This window comes from Cervus canadensis, chromosome 6, assembly GCF_019320065.1.
Source record: "Cervus canadensis isolate Bull #8, Minnesota chromosome 6, ASM1932006v1, whole genome shotgun sequence".
Taxonomy (NCBI): Eukaryota; Metazoa; Chordata; class Mammalia; order Artiodactyla; family Cervidae; genus Cervus; species Cervus canadensis.
In genome coordinates, this window is record NC_057391.1 from 13,027,397 (window position 1) to 13,047,161 (window position 19,765).

The 19,765-nt window shown below is 55.3% G+C and overlaps 1 protein-coding gene across 1 annotated transcript in view; it reads left to right on the forward strand.

Moving 5' to 3' along the window:
- SMAD3 (SMAD family member 3) overlaps window positions 1–19,765 on the forward strand; it is a 128,541-nt gene that overhangs the window by 99,935 nt on the left and 8,841 nt on the right. Inside the window, exons 2-7 of the mRNA XM_043470879.1 lie at window positions 2,159–2,352; window positions 2,547–2,678; window positions 3,946–4,020; window positions 7,368–7,418; window positions 16,744–16,956; window positions 19,109–19,246. Of these exons, the coding sequence (XP_043326814.1) occupies window positions 2,159–2,352; window positions 2,547–2,678; window positions 3,946–4,020; window positions 7,368–7,418; window positions 16,744–16,956; window positions 19,109–19,246 (803 nt within the window). The remainder of the gene's footprint in view (window positions 1–2,158; window positions 2,353–2,546; window positions 2,679–3,945; window positions 4,021–7,367; window positions 7,419–16,743; window positions 16,957–19,108; window positions 19,247–19,765) is intronic.

Below are 19,765 nucleotides of genomic sequence, written 5' to 3' on the forward strand. Positions count from 1 at the left end.
ACCAGTGGGGTCCAAAGATGAGCCTTCTTGTAGGAAGGGCAGTACTGCCTTTGGGGGGCTCTCTCTATATAAGAGTACCCATCACATCCACTCTTTTTTTGTGGCCGGGGGCATGCAACGCGGCTTGTGGGATCTTAGTTCCCCAACCAGGGATCGAACCTGGGCTCTCAGCAGTGAAAGCAGGGGGGAGTCTAACCAGTGGGCCACCAGAGAATTCCCCGTCTCATCCACTCTGGACGCTTCCACCACCCCTGCCCCCAGTCTGCTTGTCCCCACAGCCAGAATTTCTTACACACAGGCACACACACTCTTCCCACTTACACATCTCAGAGGGTTCCTGTGGCTCTTAGGAAGAAGCAGAACCTCTCATCATGGAGTCTGAGACCCGGCAGAGGCACGCCTTCCTGCTGCCCCAGCCTCCCTCCTCTCTGGTCCCTCTGGCCTCCATTCTGGTCTCCCTCCTCTCAGAACCGTGCTCTCCACCTTCTCAGAACCTTAGCACACGCTCCTCTCTCTACCTGCAATGTCCTCCTCCCAGTCCCCTTTGTCTGTGTACTTGCCTTTTAGACCTTCTGGTCAACCACCATCCCATCAGAGATGCCCTGTCTCACCCTTCAGTGAAGCATCGTCCCCAGCGTCGTATGCGCTCGCAGCTCCCTGCCCTTCGCCTGTCATTGTCGCTGACCTGATTAGTAGATTAATGTCGGCCTTGCCCATGGAAGCTCCGTGGAAGCGCTTTGTGGCCTCTTTTCATCTCTTTCCCTCACCACTGTATCCCTCGTGCCACACAAAGTAGGAACTCATGAAATACTCATTAGATAAAGCATTCCTTTTTTTCCCCCCTTCTTCATCTTTGTAATTTGGCTGCACAAGTCTTAGTTGTGGCATGCAGGACCTTTAGTTGATGGCGTGCAGGATCTAGTTCTCCAACCAGCAATTGAACTCGGGCCCCCTGCATTGCAAGCATGGAGTCTCAGCCACTGGGCCACCAGGGAAATCCCTTGGTAAAGGATTCTGTGTGTATAAGGACTCTCCTCACCCGTCTAACCCTGGTTGTCCCTGGAGTCTCGCATCTTTCAGAAGCCCCCCGTTTCCCACCTGACTCTTGGCTGATGGTGCCCCTGCCACTCCAGCTCCCTAGTCTTCACAGCCTATGGCACTGCTCCAACTTTCCCTCGGGCCGGTGACCCGGGGATTTTAGAGGAAGATTCTGATGTAATGGGTTGGGGCAGGCTCTCTGGTTTTGCCTTTTAGAAGAGCTCCCGTGGACGGACACCACTGGTCCATCAGGGACCACATTTTAGCCTGGGGGAGTGCGGTGGGCACCAGGCCAACTGCTCAGAGGCCAAGTCACCACAGAAGACGTGGTTTGCACGGGGACAGGACACTGCCGTGGGTGGTGGGTTGGGCCGAGCTGGGCTCTGGGGACCGAGGCAGAACCAGGCCTGGAGTGGGGTCGCAGCTCTGCTCATAGATGACCATGTAGGCCTGAGCTCTGAGCTAGGGGCGAGAGCCTTGGACGGGGCGCCTGGGCCGGTCGGCAAGAAGCCCTCACATGGAAAGGGACTCCTGAGAGGCCTGCTGTGTGGGCCCTGACCAGTTAAAGTTCCCTTTCATGTCCCTCCCTCGCTCCCCACCTCATCACAGACCCCAGCTGAAAAAGGGATTTTCCCCTAGTTCCCTTGTGTATGAGGAAGGAGTGCCCCTGGAGACGGGCTGCCTTCTGCCACCCTCCTCCACGGCGTCACTGTGGTCCTCATGTCGGCTCCTGAAGAACTCCCATCTTCTAGCTCAGCCCCGGCCCCTCTGCCCACCTCCGCCTGGCCTGGCCTCTCCAGAGCACAGATCAGCGCTGTTCCCTTCAAGGTTGGGGAGGGTAGTCATCCCGCAGCCTGGTGGCTCCGGGGTCTGCTCTGCCGGCCCAGGAGCCCTCGGCCTGCCGGCTGGGCCTCTGTTCTTCTCCTGGACCCCTTCCCGTACGCCCAGAGCTCCTCTGATCTGCAGGCCCTCTGCCTGCGAGCCGGACAAGTGCTGGTTGTCGGGGGGAGCTTTCTGAGTCTCTGCCAGGCCCCCAGGAGCTCGGCGGGCTGGACTTGGGGAGCAGGCAGCCCAGATCCCCCTCACTGTCTGTTTCTGCTCCTCCTGTCCATCCCGGCAGGTCCCTGGATGGCCGGCTGCAGGTGTCCCACCGGAAGGGGCTCCCCCACGTCATCTACTGCCGCCTGTGGCGATGGCCCGACCTGCACAGCCACCACGAGCTGCGGGCCATGGAGCTGTGTGAGTTCGCCTTCAACATGAAGAAGGACGAGGTCTGCGTGAATCCCTACCACTACCAGAGGGTAGAGACCCCAGGTACAGCCCCTCTGTGGGGTCCGCAGGTGTCTACCGGGCATCCTTCGCCGCCGCCTCTTCCTCTCCCCTTCCCCATTCCCCCACCCTCTGCCTCTCCTCCCTGAGGGAGGGCCTCTGGTGCATTTGGGGGTGCCGGGGCGTCAGTCCAGCCCGGCATCCACGCTGACCTCCTCGGTTCTGTCTCCTCTGCACAGTTCTACCTCCTGTGTTGGTGCCCCGCCACACAGAGATCCCGGCCGAGTTCCCCCCGCTGGACGACTACAGCCATTCCATCCCCGAAAACACTAACTTCCCTGCCGGCATCGAGCCCCAGAGCAATATTCCAGGTAGGCACCCTCGAGCCGTGAGGCCAGCCCCGGAGGAGGGCGCGGGACGGCCCCATCACCCCATCTCCGCACACCCGCTGGCCCGAGGCCCCTGACTCAGACCCGCGTCCCTGTGGGGAGAGGACCCGTGGCCTTGGCTCCCCGCTCACTAATGATGCTTTTCTTGGCATGGAGGAGCGGCGGCGTGACCCTTCCGCCCGGCCTCGGCACAGTCATTTATTTTGGAAGCGGAAATAGCAAGGCTGTGTTTCTCTCACCACCCTCTCGGCCCCGGGGCTGGAGTTCAGGCAGGATCCCCGAAGGTCTGGGGGGCTGCAGGGGCAGTGGGCTGAGCCGGGGCCAAGGGCCGGGCAGCGTGTGGAGAACGGGGCCTGTAAGTAAGCCCCAGGAGGGTTCCAACCTGGCTGGGAGGTTTTACTGTAAAGGGAGAAGTGGGCTCTACTGTCAGAGTGTAAATGTTTTTAGAAGCCCATCATTTACATGCAAATAATGTGTGAATCACCAGAACTCCAGGCGTCCAGGAGAACTGCTTGGCAGAAAAGTGCTTGGCCAGACCCCGCACTAGGGTAGCCGGGGCAGAGATGGGCCGTGCTCCTTTTGGAGCCGTCTAGTTTGGACTAGCCTTTGGCCCCGAGTGAGCACGCCGTGCTGAGGTTGACCGCAGGCCTGTGTGCGTGGGTCAGAGCCTTAAGGAAGGACCTGCTTTACAGACCCGGCCTTTCATCCGTCCTGGGTGGCTCTGGTCCCTAGAGGGTGGGTTGCCCACTCAGTTCAGCAAAGCAGAGAAGTCAGTCAGGGCCTGGGGCTCAGTGAGAGAAATGCATGGTGGTTTGCTCTCATACAGCCTGCATCCCAGCTGAGACATCCCCTCAAGAGCTGGCAGATCATGGTGCGGGGGTGGCTGGTAGAGCCAGAGGGTGATCTGAGGCAGTTGTCCTCAGAGATGGGTGAGTCCATGGCCGGGTGGAGGTGGGGGGAGTGGGTTGAAACCTGATCTTGAGGGATGGGGAGAAGTTTAGCCCCACAGAGGCTGTAGGGATAGGCACTTCAGACTGGGAGTCAGACAGTGTGAACCGAGTTCAGAGTGATTCAGGTGGGAACAAGCGAGGGTTAGTGCACAAAGACAGGGAGAGCCAGGCCTCCGAGGCCCAGAGTTCCTCAGCTCCCGCCCCCGGCGTAGTGGCGTGCATCTGTGTGTTTGCAAAGGGCGCCTCAAGAACCAAACCAGACAGGCCATGTAATGCACCACCTTCCTTTCAATTCCCAGAAACCCCGCCCCCAGGCTACCTGAGTGAAGATGGAGAGACCAGTGACCACCAGATGAACCACAGCATGGATGCAGGTCAGAGTCTTGTGGAGTCTGTGCTCCTTCTCCTGAGTGCCTGCCCTTCCCCATCCTTCCCTCTGTTCCTCCATCTCTCTCTCTGTCTTCCCCTCTCCCCCCTTTCTCTCTCCATCCTTCTCTCTGTCCCTCCATCCAGTATTTACTGAGCAATCCCCATGGGCCCAGATCTGGACTAGAGGAGGAGCCCGAGTGGCTCATGGTGTGGAGGAGACCAACAAGCCAGCCCGCAGTCCCCGTGCCGTCTCCTCTATGTCCTGATGGGAGATGCTGGTGGCACGGAGCAGGGCCATGCCACCCAGCCTGGGGACGAAGGACTAGGGGACTGAGCAGTAACTTGCAGTGTAGGTTTTTCCTGCACTGGGTCTTGGAGGTAATAGGGTTTGGCCAGGCTGCCAGGACAGGCAGAGCAGTGTGCCAGGCAGAGTCATGAGGGGCTGTGGGGAGGAGAGCTGGTGAGTTCTGGGGTGACAGAGAGCTCCGTGTGGCTGGAGCATTCTCCTGCAGAGACAGGAGGGCCAGTCATTCAAAGCTTCAGGTGTAGCCAGAGGCTGATGCGGAGCCCCTGCAGGCTGAAAGCAGATGAAACGCTGCTGGCAGTGTGATGGAGGGTGGCCTTCATCACCTGAAACAGCTCAGGAGCGCTGGAACAGAGGCGAGATCTTTGCAAGGCCCCGAAGCATCTATTTGTGTGTGATGCCCAAATGCGATCTATGTGTTCTTGCCATGAGGGGCCCAGCCCAGTCATCTCCAGCCACATCTCCAGATGTTCCTGCCTCATTTGTTCTGGGACCAAATTGGCCCCAGACCAGCGGCTTCTTGAATTGAACCCCAGCTGCCACATCGCACGTGCATGGCGTTGCGTGTGGTTGGGTGAGGAGGAGAGAGCCAAGCAGATGTTCCCTTCCGATGACAGCAGGCATGCCTTGTGTATGCAGAGCTGTCCGATGTGGCAGGGCCACCTGCCCTGCACGTAGCCCAGACGAGAGTGCAATTCCTGAAAGAAGGATGCAGGGGACGTGCATGTTTATTGTAAATGTGGTCATTTGATACACAGCCTGGACATCGTGTCACATGCCTCCACACACCACTGATGAGTGGATGACGTGTGAACCCAGCCAGAGTGCACTGGAGACCTGTATCTGATGCCGGGTGCCTGCCGTAAGCTCACAGCTTTAAACGCTGGCGGGGGAAGTCAGCCCCCTGAGCAACATCTCTGCAGATGCTATATTTCTTCTCCCTCTCCTTCCCCCTTCCCTCCTTGCTGCTCTTCAGGTTTGTGGAAGGATTACAGGCAAACCTTTGAGATACTGTGGTTTCATTTCCAGATAACCACAGTAAAGCAAGTCACGCAAATTTTTTGTACCCCAGTACCTGTAGAAGTTATGTTTATGCTGTCTTGGTCTGTTAAGTGTGCAATAGCATTATGTCCAAAAAAGTAGTGTACACACCTTAATTAAAAATACTTAATAGCTCAACAATGTTAACCATCACTTGAACCTTCGAGTCAAAATCTTTTTTGCAATAGTAACTGTCAAAGATCACAGATCACCATCAAAAATATAACAATAATGAAAAAATTAGAAATATTGTGAGAATTTTCAGAAGGAGACAAAAGACATGAAGTCAATGAATGCTGTTGGAAAAACGGTCCCAGTATGTTGGCTGGATGCAGCGTTGCCACAAACTTTCAGTTTGTTAAAAAAAAAAAAAGTTGCATCTGCGAAGCACAGTAACACAGTCTGCCTGTGAAAACAGACCAAAGGAGAAGAAGGTCTTATATGGGACAAGCAGCCGCCTCTTCACCCTCTCAACTCTTATGTCTCCCCCTTCCTTTCTCTGTCCCATCTCTGTCCTCCCTTCCTCATCTCCTCCCGTAGTGTACCTGTAGGACCCTGTTGTGGACATGAATGTTTATTGAATACGGGCCCTGGGCTTTGTGGACCCCAGGCTTTGTGGGTGGGTGGGGTCTCCTGTTTATTCTCTGCTCTTCACTCAGACCAGTCCAGTTGCTCATGGTTTGACTTCCCTGCCAGCAGATGGGAGCAGCATCTCTGCTGGGGCCTGAGGCTCTCCCTGTCCAGCCCTGTGTCTCCCCAGATATGTGCACATGTCTGTTCAGACCAGAGAGAAGGTCCCACTTCCTGGGTCTCCATGATTCGGACCAGCCTGAAACAGGAGACCAACACTTACTAACACCTCCTGTGTACAAGCCCTGGTGTAGGCATAGTTTTGTGCACCATTTCACTTCATTTCTACACATCACACAGTAGATGGTATCATTCCCATTTCATACCTGCGGGGAAAAAAAATCAAGGCTCAAAGTGTTTGAACCACTTTGCCAAAGTCCCATGGCTACATGGTGCTATGTCCAGATACCATGGAAGATTTGAAAACTCTGCTTTTTCTGACTTTTCCACATCCCCCAGAAGATTGGGTGCTAGAGGCGAGACAGAAACCCATGGTTCCCCCTTGGTCCTCAAGGAGGTCACAGCTGAGTTGAGGAGCAGAAGCAGACCCTGCTCACAGCTCCAGGCAGCCTAAGCTGAAGGCCCAGTGGTGAGGACTAGAGATTTCAGGGAGTGGAGCCAGGCGCAAAGGGCTGTCAGTCAGTAAACAAACAACCCTCTGGAGCTGGAGCCCCGTGGGTGCAGGGACGATGGAGGGACCAGCCCAGTGTTGCTTTTTGGAAAAGCAATAGCTTGGTTTTCTGAAGGCTGATGCTGTGTGGGTCCCCACCCATCTACCCACTGGGAGTAATGAGTAAAGATAATAGAATAGGACGAATTGGGTAGTTAGGACTTTTCCCCATGTGTAGCATCATGTTTTGCATAAAATGTCAGTCTGGTTGCTGAGTTGTGGGGTGTCTGAGGCAGCTTGGTGAGTTTCCTGAAACCTGGGAATGCCTGCATTGGTATTTGCAGACCCTGAGCTCTGAGAGCAGAGAGGGGTCTGGGCAGCTGCAAGCTTCACTTTCGCTGCTGGGGGCCTGGAGCACCTGGGGAGAGGGTCTCCCCCAGTTAACAGGGCATGTCAGTGTGGGGTCTGTGTGCCCAGGCTGGGACCGCAGCAGCCTCCTGCTGCAGGCTTGGTTAGACGCATCAAACCCTCGAGTTGTGGAAGAGACTCCGAGGTCATCGGCTCATCTATTGGTTGCACAGATGAAGAAGCTGGGACCCGGGGAAGCAAGTGCACCAGCAAGGATATATGAGGTTCAGCCTTCTCCTGGGCCATGGAGGCCCAGCCCAGGGTTTTCTTCCCACACCACTGTGATGTACACCTTCTGTCATCTGGCTCCCAGGCCCACAGTCTTTTCTGAAGTCTCACAGCAGTGTCTCACCTTGCAGGTTCTCCAAACCTCTCCCCGAATCCGATGTCCCCAGCACACAATAACTTGGGTAAGTAGCTCCTTGTCTGTATAATTCGAACCCCCTTTAGCTGTAGCCCTGGCTGGTGGCTGGTGTGGGGAGGAGGCCCTGTGAAAGTGAGGCTCCTCCCCCCCAACCCCTGGCCCCCAGCATCCGCCCAGCACAACCCATCAGGTTTCTGCTTACATAGCTTCTGGGGTCACCCACAGGATGGGAAACCTGAGAACAGCGGTGGCAGGAAAAGCAGCCGTGGGCCAGGCTTGTATTTCCCCTGGGAGGCGGTTAGACACGAGTGAATGAAAATCCCCCGAATCTTGTGCTGTAGAAACATGAGGGTCTGTGGTCGGCGAGCATCCGTGTGTGGTTTGATGCAAAGCCACGGGCAGTGGTGCAGACTACAGCCCCCAGCTTTCGGGGACTTGTTTCAGATACACTTACTTGGATTTCATCTGAGCACCTCATCTGACAGTGATGTCATTTTTATTTAAAAGAGTACCATATAAGGAATTCTTTTTTTTTTTAAATGCAAAGTTACCCATAATCCCTCTACCCTCACACAAACGTGTTTGTTTTATCTTGGTCCTCTGATGTTTTTGGATCAGGCACATAATATTTGTGCTTTGCCTTTGAGATAATACTTCATATTCAGTTTTTCCTTCTATCTTCTGTTATTTTGTAAACACATTTCCATGCTTAGATGTCTCATTGATCATCTTGCATTATCTCATGATGTCTTGGAGCAGCTGGGCCATCATTTCCACAACTTTCTCTCAGATGTTTGATTTCTTGGGTCATTTTTGTGAGATTTGCTTTTCTAATCCAGGAGCGTCTTTTGGCTTCAGTGTGGGGCCTGCCAGAGGGCTCAAAACAAATGAAATATTTGTTCAGTTCTCATTTAGGGGAATTTTTTTCCTGAGTTGGTCTGGCAGCTTTAGAAGAATGTGAGTTTGATTTTGTTCTGGCCTGTACTGCTGGGACTTGACTGCAGGGAACAAAGGAGTTAATATCCATACTTGGTGAATCAGAGTGGATTGGCCTGGCTTTTGTTCCCAGTTATTCCCAGTCCTTGACTGATAGCATCAGATGAAGAGTCATCATTTGGAATGTGTGGGAGCTGCTTGAAAACCCTTTAATACAGGCTGACGAGTGGGCAGTGTGAAATATGACTTTGGGGGATCTGTTTTAGTGTCTTTGTAAAATAATACCACGATGTATGTTCCCAATGTGAAAGGACTGATGGAGTTATTTAAACATAAACTCTGAAGGCTGGAAGCTCATGTTAACTTGAAGGCCATGACTGTGAACTTCACTCTGGGCTTTCTGCTTTGGAGGTTGACCCCTCTGACCCCACCACGGCAGCCCTTTCAGTCTACAGACATCAGAGCTGGTGCTTGACTTGGCAACCCCACTACCTGACTTGGTGGTTCGGACTGAAAGTTGTCCTGGGTGGGTGCTCACTCTGCATTCCCCTCAAGATTGCGTAGACCAGGATGACAGCGTGTCCTTGAACTTGGCCCCAAGGCAGAGAGCCCGACTGGCACGATCCTCCCAGCCTGCTGCCGTGTCCCTCAGCCTCTTGTCTGAGGGTCAGGAATTATAAGGCCATTTCTTCCAAATGAAGGAACAGCCTCCAAGCCTGGCGGACAGAGAGGGGGGAGCCACTCTGCTGGGAAGATGTGGATGGGGGCACGAGTCAGCTGACGAGTCATGAAGGACTCATGGTGAGACTCTGGCGCTGACAGGCCCAGCTTCCTTTCTGCTTGGTGAGCCCTCGAACCCCAGCCTTCACCCACTCAAAACCACTGGTAGGACCCCTACTGTCTCATCGCCTTGGCATCAGGGCTGGATGGAGATGAGAGGATGGTGATGATAATGGCTGGCATTTCTTGAGAACTCGCCGTTTACTGAGTGTTGTTCAGAGCGCTTCATGCGTGTTAGCTGAATCTTTGTGACAACTAAATCAGGTGGTAGTGCTATAATTTTTCATTTTGTGGAGTAGGAAACCAAGGAACAGACTGGTTAACGTACTTGTCCCATTCACACAGCTAGGAAATGGAGACCTCAGGCCTTGGGGGCCCAGAGCTTGTGTCCCCACATGCAGCAGGACCCTGCCTTGCTCGGCCACTTGGACCAGCTCTCCCCTTTCTCAGCAGAACTCGGCTCAGGGAGGGAACAAGTGTCAGATTGAGGGTCCTGGTGTCCCATGTCGACCCTGGCGGGGACCCCTGCCTGCTTGCCCGTCTCTTCCTCATTCGGCCGTTTGCCGGCACTTCCTGCTCCATCTCTGTATGCCAGCCCAGGTAGGGGAATTCCAAGAGGAGCCCCAGACCCTGATATCAAATGTTGTCGGCCTTGTTGGGATAAATAAGCAGGACTGTAAATAGCTTTTTATATAAAACAAGAGGTAGGTACAGAGGAAATACCCTGAGGGCTTACAGGAGGGAATGGTGGCATTCCAGTGGGGACATCATGCAGGGTGGTCAGTATCTTCTCTGTATTTACTCATTCATTCGCTGAGTTCCTACTATGTACCGATGCTGGGGGTCCAGAGCTGAAGACCCTTAAACATTCACTGTCTGGTGGAGTGGCTGGAGGTGTCTGTCACCAGTGATGTACTGCGCCCAGGGCCAAAGGAGCAGGCGCACATAGGACAGGGGAAGTGTATGTGCCGGGTGGGGCGGGGAGACCTCAGAGTTGTGAACCGTGTGCACTGGACCTTGAAGGACAGGTAGGATGCTGTGAGGAGGCAGAGAAGGAGGGCAGGGCACTGCCGATGGAAGCACTGGCGTGAACGGGCAGGCTGAGCTCTGGGGATGGCTGGCAGTGTGGTGGGTTGGCTTATGGGCGGCACGGTGGAGATGAGGCTGAGAGGGCTGGCAGGGCTGAGAAAAGAGCACGGAAGGCCACACTTACATAGCCCCACCTTGCCAACAGGATAAGGCAAGATGGCAGGTTTTGAGTTTGGGGCGCTTATCTGATGGTGGCTTCATAATGATTAATCTGGCCACTATGTGGAATTTAAATTTTAGGAGACATTGCTGGGGCTACCACCCCTGCCCCACCCCTCCCAAAAAAACCCACTTAGGAAGCTGTAGCACTGAAGGAGGCTGAGATGAACGCTTTAGAGAAAGGGTAGTGGAACGGGAGAAGGCATCTGAGAGCACCATGGGCCAGAATCAGCAGCATTTATTGACCAGCTTTAACTGGGAAGACTGGGAGGCTTCCATGTCACTGAGGCCGGACCCCAGGAGATGGGGGATGGGGTTTGGCGAGGAGGGTGACAGGGAGGTGCTCACCTGAGTCCAGGAAGCAGTGGGACGGTCAGGAGAGAGGCCGCGGCTGGAGGTGCAGCTTCGGAGCCATTGGCATGTGTGATAGCCTTGCCCGTAGTGGGTCAGACACGTGATTTTATCTTTAGATGAGTTTGGAAAACCTGTCTCATGCTCACTCCTGGGGCCCCCAGGGCACTCACAGCGTAAAGCCTCTGAGAGTCCTGCAGAAAGGAGGCCTGGCTGGTCCAGCGTTTCTCTCAGGGATCCGACCACTGTTGGAACACTTCTCTCTTAGGATCCCATGGACCATTCTATAGACCTCACTTGGGAAACACTGACAAAGGTTCGGCTGAAGTCCTGGGGGTGGACGGACGCCGTGGAGAGGGAGACCCAAGGATGGACTCATGAGACGTGCCTCGGGAAGAGGCCTGGGGGTCAGGCGGAGAATGGGGCCCAACAGTCAGAGGGGAGAGAGATGCTGAGGGCAGGGGGTGGGCAGGTTCTGTGGAGATGCCAAGTGAGGGGTAAGGAGAGAGCTCCTCGGGGGTCAGGGGCATCATTTGGAGAGCAGGTGTGGGGAGGGGGCTGCAGTCCTCGGCAGTGGGCTGCAGGACAGATAAAAGGCGGTGGTGGGGGGGGTCGGCACACAGCCACCACCTCTGCATTCCTCTTTCACGGCCGAATGTCCCAAACCGTAGGATGCTGACGGGCACATGGAGAGTTCTCCCGGAGACATCTGGGCATATCAGGACACCTCTTATTTCTTGTAAAGAAGTTATTATACAGAAAGAAAGCAGGCATAGGACATCTGGCTACTACTTCATTTCTTTCCTGCTCCAGGCAAAAAATTGAGCCTCTGAGCCACTTGGGGGTGCCTCATGGGGGAGCCCCAGGAGTGACTGAGAGCCAGCTCAGCCTCTGGCCAGCCGCAGGCTCTGGGGAGATCCCAGGGCTTTGTTGTGCAGGGAAGGGATGTGAGCAGGTGAGGTTCCTGTTATTACACATTGTGTTGGATGAATCACCTGGAATTTCCAAGGATTTAGGTCAAGTATTGGAGCAAACGCAGGGGGAGGAGAGCAGGAGGTGGAGAGAGATAATGAGCCAGATCCTGCCTGTGAGTGAGCTGTTCTTTGCTTTAGAGTGAGACATCTCTGGAGAGGCTTTGACTCGGGGAAGTGAGGTACCAGGGAGTGTCCAGGGGCAGGAATTGAGCTGGAGTTGAAGGAGGTGATGGTTTCCCAGAGGGCCCTGGACTGAAGCTGCCTTCTCCTGCTGGTGGCCAAGGTAGCAAAAAGACCCCTGGCCCCTCAAGAAGAGGGCAGGGGGGGACCCCCTTACAGCCCAAACCCAATCCCAGGTGTCTTTTCCGAGGCCTCATTGAGCTCTCGTCTTCCACAAGCTCGGGGCACCACAGGCAGACGTCCTCATGGCAGGAAGTCAACCGCTGGCTGGACCGTCAGACTCCTGGGCGGCCGTCCAGCTGAGACTTCTCCGTTGTTCTTGGTCTCGGTAGACTGGTCCTCGGTTGACAGAGCAGGGGTCCTTTCTGGGTAAAAGTGGGCTTGTGGCCTAATCCTTCGCGAGACCAGTTGGAATTGGTGCCCGGCTGCTGGGATGACTGGCCTGGGCCAGCAGGGACCTGACCTTTAGGTGGGCAGGCGGCTCAGACACCAGGGGTGAGAGAATGTTTTCACAGCCACCTGAGCTGGGCCTTGAGGGTCGTGTCCCAGCAGATGAGGGGGACGAGCAGCGCAGGCAGTGGAAGGCAGATGGGGCCTAGGGTGTGGGGTCTTCTTCCACAGGGCCCAGACGGAGGCGGGCGCTGGTGCTCTGACCTTCAGCTCCGCCGCATCGGCGCGCCCGCTCCTCACCCCCCTCCCTGCTCTCGACGTATAGCGGAAAGCTAATTGCCCTGCTCGGGCCTCCCCCCTTTCCTTTCCCGGATTTGGATCTCTTGCACGTGTTTTTAATAGGCATCCCTTAATCCAAGTGTTGTCTTCTGGGTTTTATTCTGTTTTCTTTCCCTTAAACAAAACAGAAAGCCCACGCCAGCTTGGACTTGGGCTGAGAACCAGAGCCAGCCAGTGCGTTAGGCTGGCAGGGGGCCAGTGGAGAATTAAGTGCCCCCTGCCCCTCGAGGAATCTGGCCCTCACCGCAGCGGCGGGGGCTGGGGGCCGAGAGCGGCCGGAGCGGGAGGCTCCTGCGTCTGCAACGCCTCTGCCACAGGAAGAGGGGTTAGCACAAACTCAGCAGTCTGCCTGGGAGCAGAGCGTGTGGAGGGAAGGCCTTGGGCACGCGCCATCAGCTGCCACACCAGGTGTATGGAGTCCTTGGCCTGGGGAAGCGAAACCACTTTCCTTGGGGCAGGTCACCCTACCCTGTCCTCCCAGAGGAGCCTGTGAGCCACATATGTTCAGAGTTCTTTCCCCCAGAAGCAGCCTTATGTAAAATTGCTTTTGCCTTTATTGGGACACTCTTGAATCCAGGGTGGGTTGAATGACTGTATTGACTGTTGTGGGGGAGAAGTGGCCCCATTGAAGAGTTCTTTTAAGATTTAGTGCCCAGGACAAGCTTTATTTTCCCTACAGAACTGGTAAGAATTTTCTTTTTGCCAACCAGAGCCAGGTCGCATATCATGCTCCCTTTTTGCCTTGTTTGCTAGGAAGCTCAGAGCCAAGCTGAGTGCTCTTTTAGTAGCCATCTAATTTAATGGTTAGCCTGTTTATAGTCTTCTCTTTTCCAGGGTCCTGACTTGGTCTTGTTCTGAACCATGGTGTGGATAAGTCCTTTAGTAGGCAAAGAAATGAGGGCAGACATGCAGTTTAAAAATAAAGCACCATTCAAGGCAGAACCCCGGAGGTGGGGCGCGTACTCGGGTATGCAGCTTCTCTGGCGTAAGTGCCTGCAGGAAGCCCTGAGGGATGATGGGAGGGGAGAGGTGAAAGGCCAGGCTGACTGGCAGCTGTTTGCAGACCACAGTAAGTGCATGGCTGGGGTGCTGCTTCTGAACGTGGGTCAGCTCGTCCAGACAGCACTCTCTGAAATGGCAGCCTTCAGACTTGGCCTTGGCCTGACAGCTCCACTCCCCAAACTACCATCTGCCTAATTATGTGTCAGGCTGCTGCATCCTGTGTTTTCCACAACACTGTTTAGTGAGCGTCTGCGAGTTGCAGGGATGTTTAGATAAGGGCTCAGATCTGCTTGGGAGAGCCTCTGGGCGAGGACCCCAAGTCTCTCTCTGATTCTGAGACACCTCAAAGCCTACACATCACCAGAATGGTGTTCTGGCCCCATGTTACCCAGCGGGTGGCCTGCTGACTTCCCTTCTTTTGACAAGTGGGCTGAGTCAGTGTTCCTGGGAGCCTGGCTTACTGCCTTCTGCCTGGGCTAAGCCCAGGGGGTGTTGGACTTGGCTTTATCATTCGAGGACAAGGACTCGGTTCTGTACTTGGCTAGGGAAGCCAAGGCCAGCCCAGATCAGTCATGGCTGCCTCTTCAGTGTGACCCATGACCTTCACAGTCTGCTTCAGTGGCTTCCAGTACACTGCAGTCACTGTTCAGACTGGGCCACTGAGGCCAGAGAGGGACGTCATGTCCCTGAGGTTGCACAGCAAAGTCAGCAGAGCCTGCCTCTGGGAAGTGGGGCCCGCAGCGCTTCCCCAGTACGTTTTGGGTCTGACATGTTGCCGGGCCACTTTGAAGGCTTGGAGTGCACTTGGATTTCTTAGGTGGTGGTGGTTGTTTTTCTTAAGGTTTCCAAAGCAACATAGCTCACATTTTAGTGAGCACATTGTTTAGAATATAACTTATCTCATTGGAATGTCAAACATCGAGCAATGCCAGAGCCGGATGTGGCTGACAAGGCTCAGTCCAGCCTCCAGGGTACTGGCCGCGGGCTGTGGTCGCTCCTGCCCCCATCACACCCCCTTCGCCATTAAGTAGCCTGGACAGCCTACCTTCCCTCCTCTTCCCTTGCTCCACCCTGGCAGGAGAAGGAGGGGCAAGGACACTTTGCCCCCTTTGGTTGGAGGTCAGGCCAAGAACAGGATGTTCTCAAGTTTGAATAACTGAAATTATTCTAATTGCTGTTGACACCATTTATTGAGTGTCTGATGCATGCCCTGCTCTCCACTTGAATTCTCTCAGCCCATCCAAAAACAGCTCCGGGTGAGAAAGGAGATTCTCCACTCGGGTGGCCAGGGGGAGATGCAGACACTGAAACTCCAAGCTAAACTTCTTTGCTTACCAGCACACAGCTGGTCTGTGTCTGGCGTGAAGCTTGGGCTCCATGACCTGGTCAAACATTTAGGGAAGTGACTGTCATCTGGGGGCTATTGTGCCCCCTGGAAGACCTCTCTCAGTGTCTGAAGGCCCTTCTGACTGTCACAGCTGGGAGGGCGAGATGGATGTGGTCTGCTGGCCAAGGATGCCACACACATCCTGGAGCCCACAGAGCCCTCTCTCCCCAAACACAGAATTACCCGGCCCCGAACCTCAGTAGTGCTGAGGTGGAGAAACCTGACCTAGGTGTCCTGACCCTCCAGCTGACTCTCTTCCTGGGTGTGGCAAGGGCAGGCTTGTCACCTGCCTGCAGCTCCTCCTGCATGTGCTAACCTTCTTTTCACCCTCAGATGGGATCGTGGACGTTGACCCTGGAAGGAGGTCAGGGCCACGTTGCCCGGCAGGGAGACCTGGCCCCACCTGGAACTGCTTCTGGGTTTTTCTCTCCTGGGCTTTACACACTGGTAGTGGCCTGGGGAGCTGAGCAGAGGTTCTCGTGGGCTCTCGCTCTGGGCAGTTGCCTGGCGGGCAGTGAGCAGGGGTCTCGGGCCAGGGCTGAGACTTGGTCCAGTGAGCGCTCCTGGACTGTCTCACCAGCTCCCCAGAGATGCACCCTGAGTGACCGTCTGTGTGTATGTGTGCATGTATTAATAAGAGCCAGAGTGAGTGACCGTGATGGAGCAGTGAGAGCAGCAAGCCCCCTGATTGTCCAGCACCTGGGATGCGAGGAGGCAGAGTGCCGGATGTGGTCCCGGGAGCAGTGCACAGCGGAACGGGTGACTGGGGCGCGGAGGGGGCGGGAGGGGGTCATGTCAGAGGGCAGGCACTGGTGCAAATGAGGAGTGATGAGGGCCTGGCCCCTGGCCAGGAGGATGGACCCTGAGATGAGCGACGACGGAGAGATGGGCCGGAGGAGGGCACCTGGGCAGGTGTGGAGCCTGAAACGGCCAGAGGTGGCACGAGTCACGGGAAAGGCAATGTGGGGTCCCGTGAGGGGAAGCCTCTATTTCCGGGGTGCCTACCTCTTCTGAGAGCCACCCCCTCACAGGATGGCAGTTTGCTCTAAGGTGCCCTTGACTGAGACACAGACTGGCAACTGGGATAAATTCAGAGTTTCTCTTGGGTGAGTGTGTGTGTCTCAGCCGCCCCAATGGATAGCATCTGGATACGAGGAGGATAGTTCTGTAATCAATGGCAGGGACCCAGCTCACGCCGCAAACAGCACCCGATGCCTGTGTGGTTGCAACTGCGGAGCACGGATGGACACCGGGGTCGCACCAGCCTCGTCATCTGGCCATTTCACAGGCCTGCACGCTGCCGCGAGATGGGCTAGGAGTTGGCCCATGATCAGGCAAAACCAGAAGCTGCAGGCCCTTTTAGGGGGGCAGAGATCAGCACGGGTTACTATGGGGACCTTGAAAGAAAGGCAGGTGGCGGGACCAGACTGCAGTGGATACTGCTGGCCTGTCTGGTGCGTCTGCCCAGGTATCTGTTGGTCCCAGGGCCTTTCAGATTTGGCCCAGCACCTCCTTGAAGACGGCTTTGACCTAAGGCCAGGCGGGGTAGGGCCTTTGTGAGCTCAGACTAAATGAACAGTGCTGAGGCCGGCGGAACGCGTCTCCCAACACCTGAGGGTTTTGCCCCACTAGATCCTGTGAGTTTTACACAGGAAAAGGGCGGGGAGGTTATAATGCCCTCCGGGAGGTGAGGAAACAGTCTTGCAGGGTATCCCGGGGACCCCGTCCAGGAGCCCGGAGCCTGGGGACACTCCCTGACCCAGCAGCCTGGCCTGTCTCTGCAGACCTGCAGCCCGTCACCTACTGCGAGCCGGCCTTCTGGTGCTCCATCTCCTACTATGAGCTCAACCAGCGCGTCGGGGAGACATTCCACGCCTCGCAGCCATCCATGACGGTGGACGGCTTCACCGACCCCTCCAACTCGGAGCGCTTCTGCCTGGGGCTGCTCTCCAACGTCAACCGGAACGCAGCTGTGGAGCTGACACGGAGGCATATCGGTAAGGGGCGGCCACGTTACCCACCCTGACACCCCAGCCCGCCCCCGCCCCCGCGGGAACCCGCCCGCCACCCTGTGCCGCCTCCCTCACCCACCCCTCAGGCTCTCTGTCACCTTGTTGAGGGTGTTTAGGGTAAGACAGGTAGAATCCGGGTTGCCTGTTCCTCCCTCCTCAGACAGACCATCTCTGAAAATTTGAAAGCAGTCGAGGAAGACCCTTTGATTTCTTGAGAAAAGCAGCCGTGCCATTCTCTTAATAAAAATACCCTTAATATGGAGCGCAGACAGGTAGATAGTCTGTCTTGGAGGAGTGATCTTTCATTTGTTCATTTCATATATAATTGTCTTAGGAACTTAGAAAAAGTGAAGAGACGACAGGTATTGCCCACTCCAGGATTCTTGGGCCTCCCTAGTGGCTCAGCTGGTAAAGAATCCGCCTGCAACGTGGGAGACCTGGATGGATTCGATCCCTGGGTTGGGAAGATCACCTAAAGAAGGGAAAGGCTATCCCCTCCAGAATTCTGGCCTGGAGAATTCCATGGACTGTATAGTCTGTGGGGTTGCAAGGAGTTGGACATGACTGAGCGACTTTGACTTTCTTTTACTTTCATTGCCCGCGGCTGGGACAGCGCCACTGCTGACACTGTCATCTGAGCCCCAGCCCGTGGCGAAAGATCACCTAGTCTAGGGAAGGTGAAGCCGTGATATGTGGCCCTCGATTTGTTCAGAAAATTATCACGCTGAGGATGTTCACAACTTTGCGATCCAGAGTCACCTAGAAGGGTTGTAGAGATGGTGTAGAGAGGGTGGGTATTCTCAGACATTGTTTGGTGCATCCACGGTGGCCGAGGGACTCTAGAGCAAGCTCAAGAGCTGAGCAGGGCAGCAGGGGTCAGGGCCTACGCGAACCAGAGCACCTCTGCTCTTGCTTGTATCGTGGGCCTTCACAGAGGATCTCATGTAGAGAGACAGTTTTCCAGTTAAAAGCTGGGAAGCCACGGGCCTGCACCAGTGGGATCATTTTCCAGGGAATAACCTGACGCCCAGGGAGGGGCAGAGGGCACACAGCAAGTGTGTGACACAGTGGGTGACATAAGCCCCTGCCCCTCAGCCCGTACCCTTCCTAGACAGCCCCTCACTTGTTTTAAAAAGACCCGCAGTGGTATACACAGAGGTTTGTTTACTCACTTCATACTTCTGTATATCTAAAAATAGTATTTTAAAAGTTACCCAAACATTTTTGTTCTTTGGATCTTGTCTTCCCAACTCCACCTCTGCCTCCTGCTCTTGACTGATGTAATACTGGGGTCCCCCGGGTCTGCCAGCACCCAGGGGTCTTCGAGATGCCAAGTCCTACAGCACTGAGCCAGGCAGAGCAGGGGAGTGGGGGCGGGGGATGGCTGTGGGGCGAGGTGGCAGGCCTGTAGCTGATCACCTGCTTTCCATCCCACTCCACGGCGCGCCTGTGAAATCTGGCTCCATTTCCCGGCCCTCAGGGCTTCTCCCCACCCTGGAGTGGGAACAGAGACCTTCCAGGCAGAAGAGTACATCCCCTGGCTGAGCAGAGACTCATTGTTGGAGGGTTTATGTAACCACTTGAGTTGCAGGGCCAGTTTAAAAATAATTTCTGTCCATCTGGAGTGGATTTAAGAGATGAAGAAAAACTAAATGATATAAACCTATGGAATGGTTTAGAAAAATGCATTGAGAGGAGAAAGGTCCAGGGGGTGGCATTAATGAAGCCATGCCTACAGTGAAGGGCTCCTGGGGTGTCTGCTGCCGGAGGAGCTCTCTGCAGGTTGACCACATGAGTTTCTGAATGTTGGAAGGGGAAGGGACCTTCCCTCAACAGCTACTGCTCACCAGGCACCCACGAGGTAGGTATTATCATTATCCCCATCTTACAGATGAAGAAACTGAGGCTGCGTAACTTGGCTGAGGCCTGTGGCAGATCACTGGTGGTCTGCCTCCCTAGCTTTAGCAACCGCCCATCACTTCCTGGTGGGATTGGGCCTGGGCTCTGGGTCCCGCTTGCCTGGTGATGCTGGTAGAGAACCAGTCGCCTGGAACCTCCTGTGGAAGCTGCGGCTGGTGCCAGGACCACTGCGTGGGGGCCAGGGAGACCTGGTCCCGGCTAACCTGCGTCTCTCTAGGGCGGGGCGTGCGGCTGTACTACATCGGAGGGGAGGTCTTCGCAGAATGCCTCAGTGACAGCGCCATCTTCGTGCAGTCTCCCAACTGTAACCAGCGCTATGGCTGGCACCCGGCCACCGTCTGCAAGATTCCGCCAGGTACCACCACCTACACGCCCACCCCTTCCCTGTGGGCCTCTCCTCTGCGGCGCATGCCTGGGATGCCAGAAAGCTTTCTTCTTCCTGTTCTCCGCGTTGGTGTTTGCACTGACAGTCTGGAGATGCTTCTCTTGGGTTTTCTCTGAGCCTTGCTGTCTTAATGTGACCTCCAGGAACCTCCGCAGAGCAGACGCAGCATCTGACAGGTCTGCCTCTGATCTGTGGGTACCTGTTTCCTGCCTGTGTGCACAGATGCTGAGGCGGTATGCCTGTTTGCTTCCTTCTTTCCTTCCTCCCTTCCTTCCTACAGCCATGCTGGGAGCTGCAGGGGGATGGGAGGGTACAGGAAGCCCTCCTGCTGCCCCCTCAGAGTGAACCCATCAGCTGCGCGTACAAGGCAAAGACCCAAATGTGCTTAATACAAGGGAGGGTAGTGCTAAGCACAAATCAAGCAGCACAGGTCACATGCTGTTGGATCCAAGAGGAAAAGCATTTAACTGTTGGGATGGTTCAGAGAAG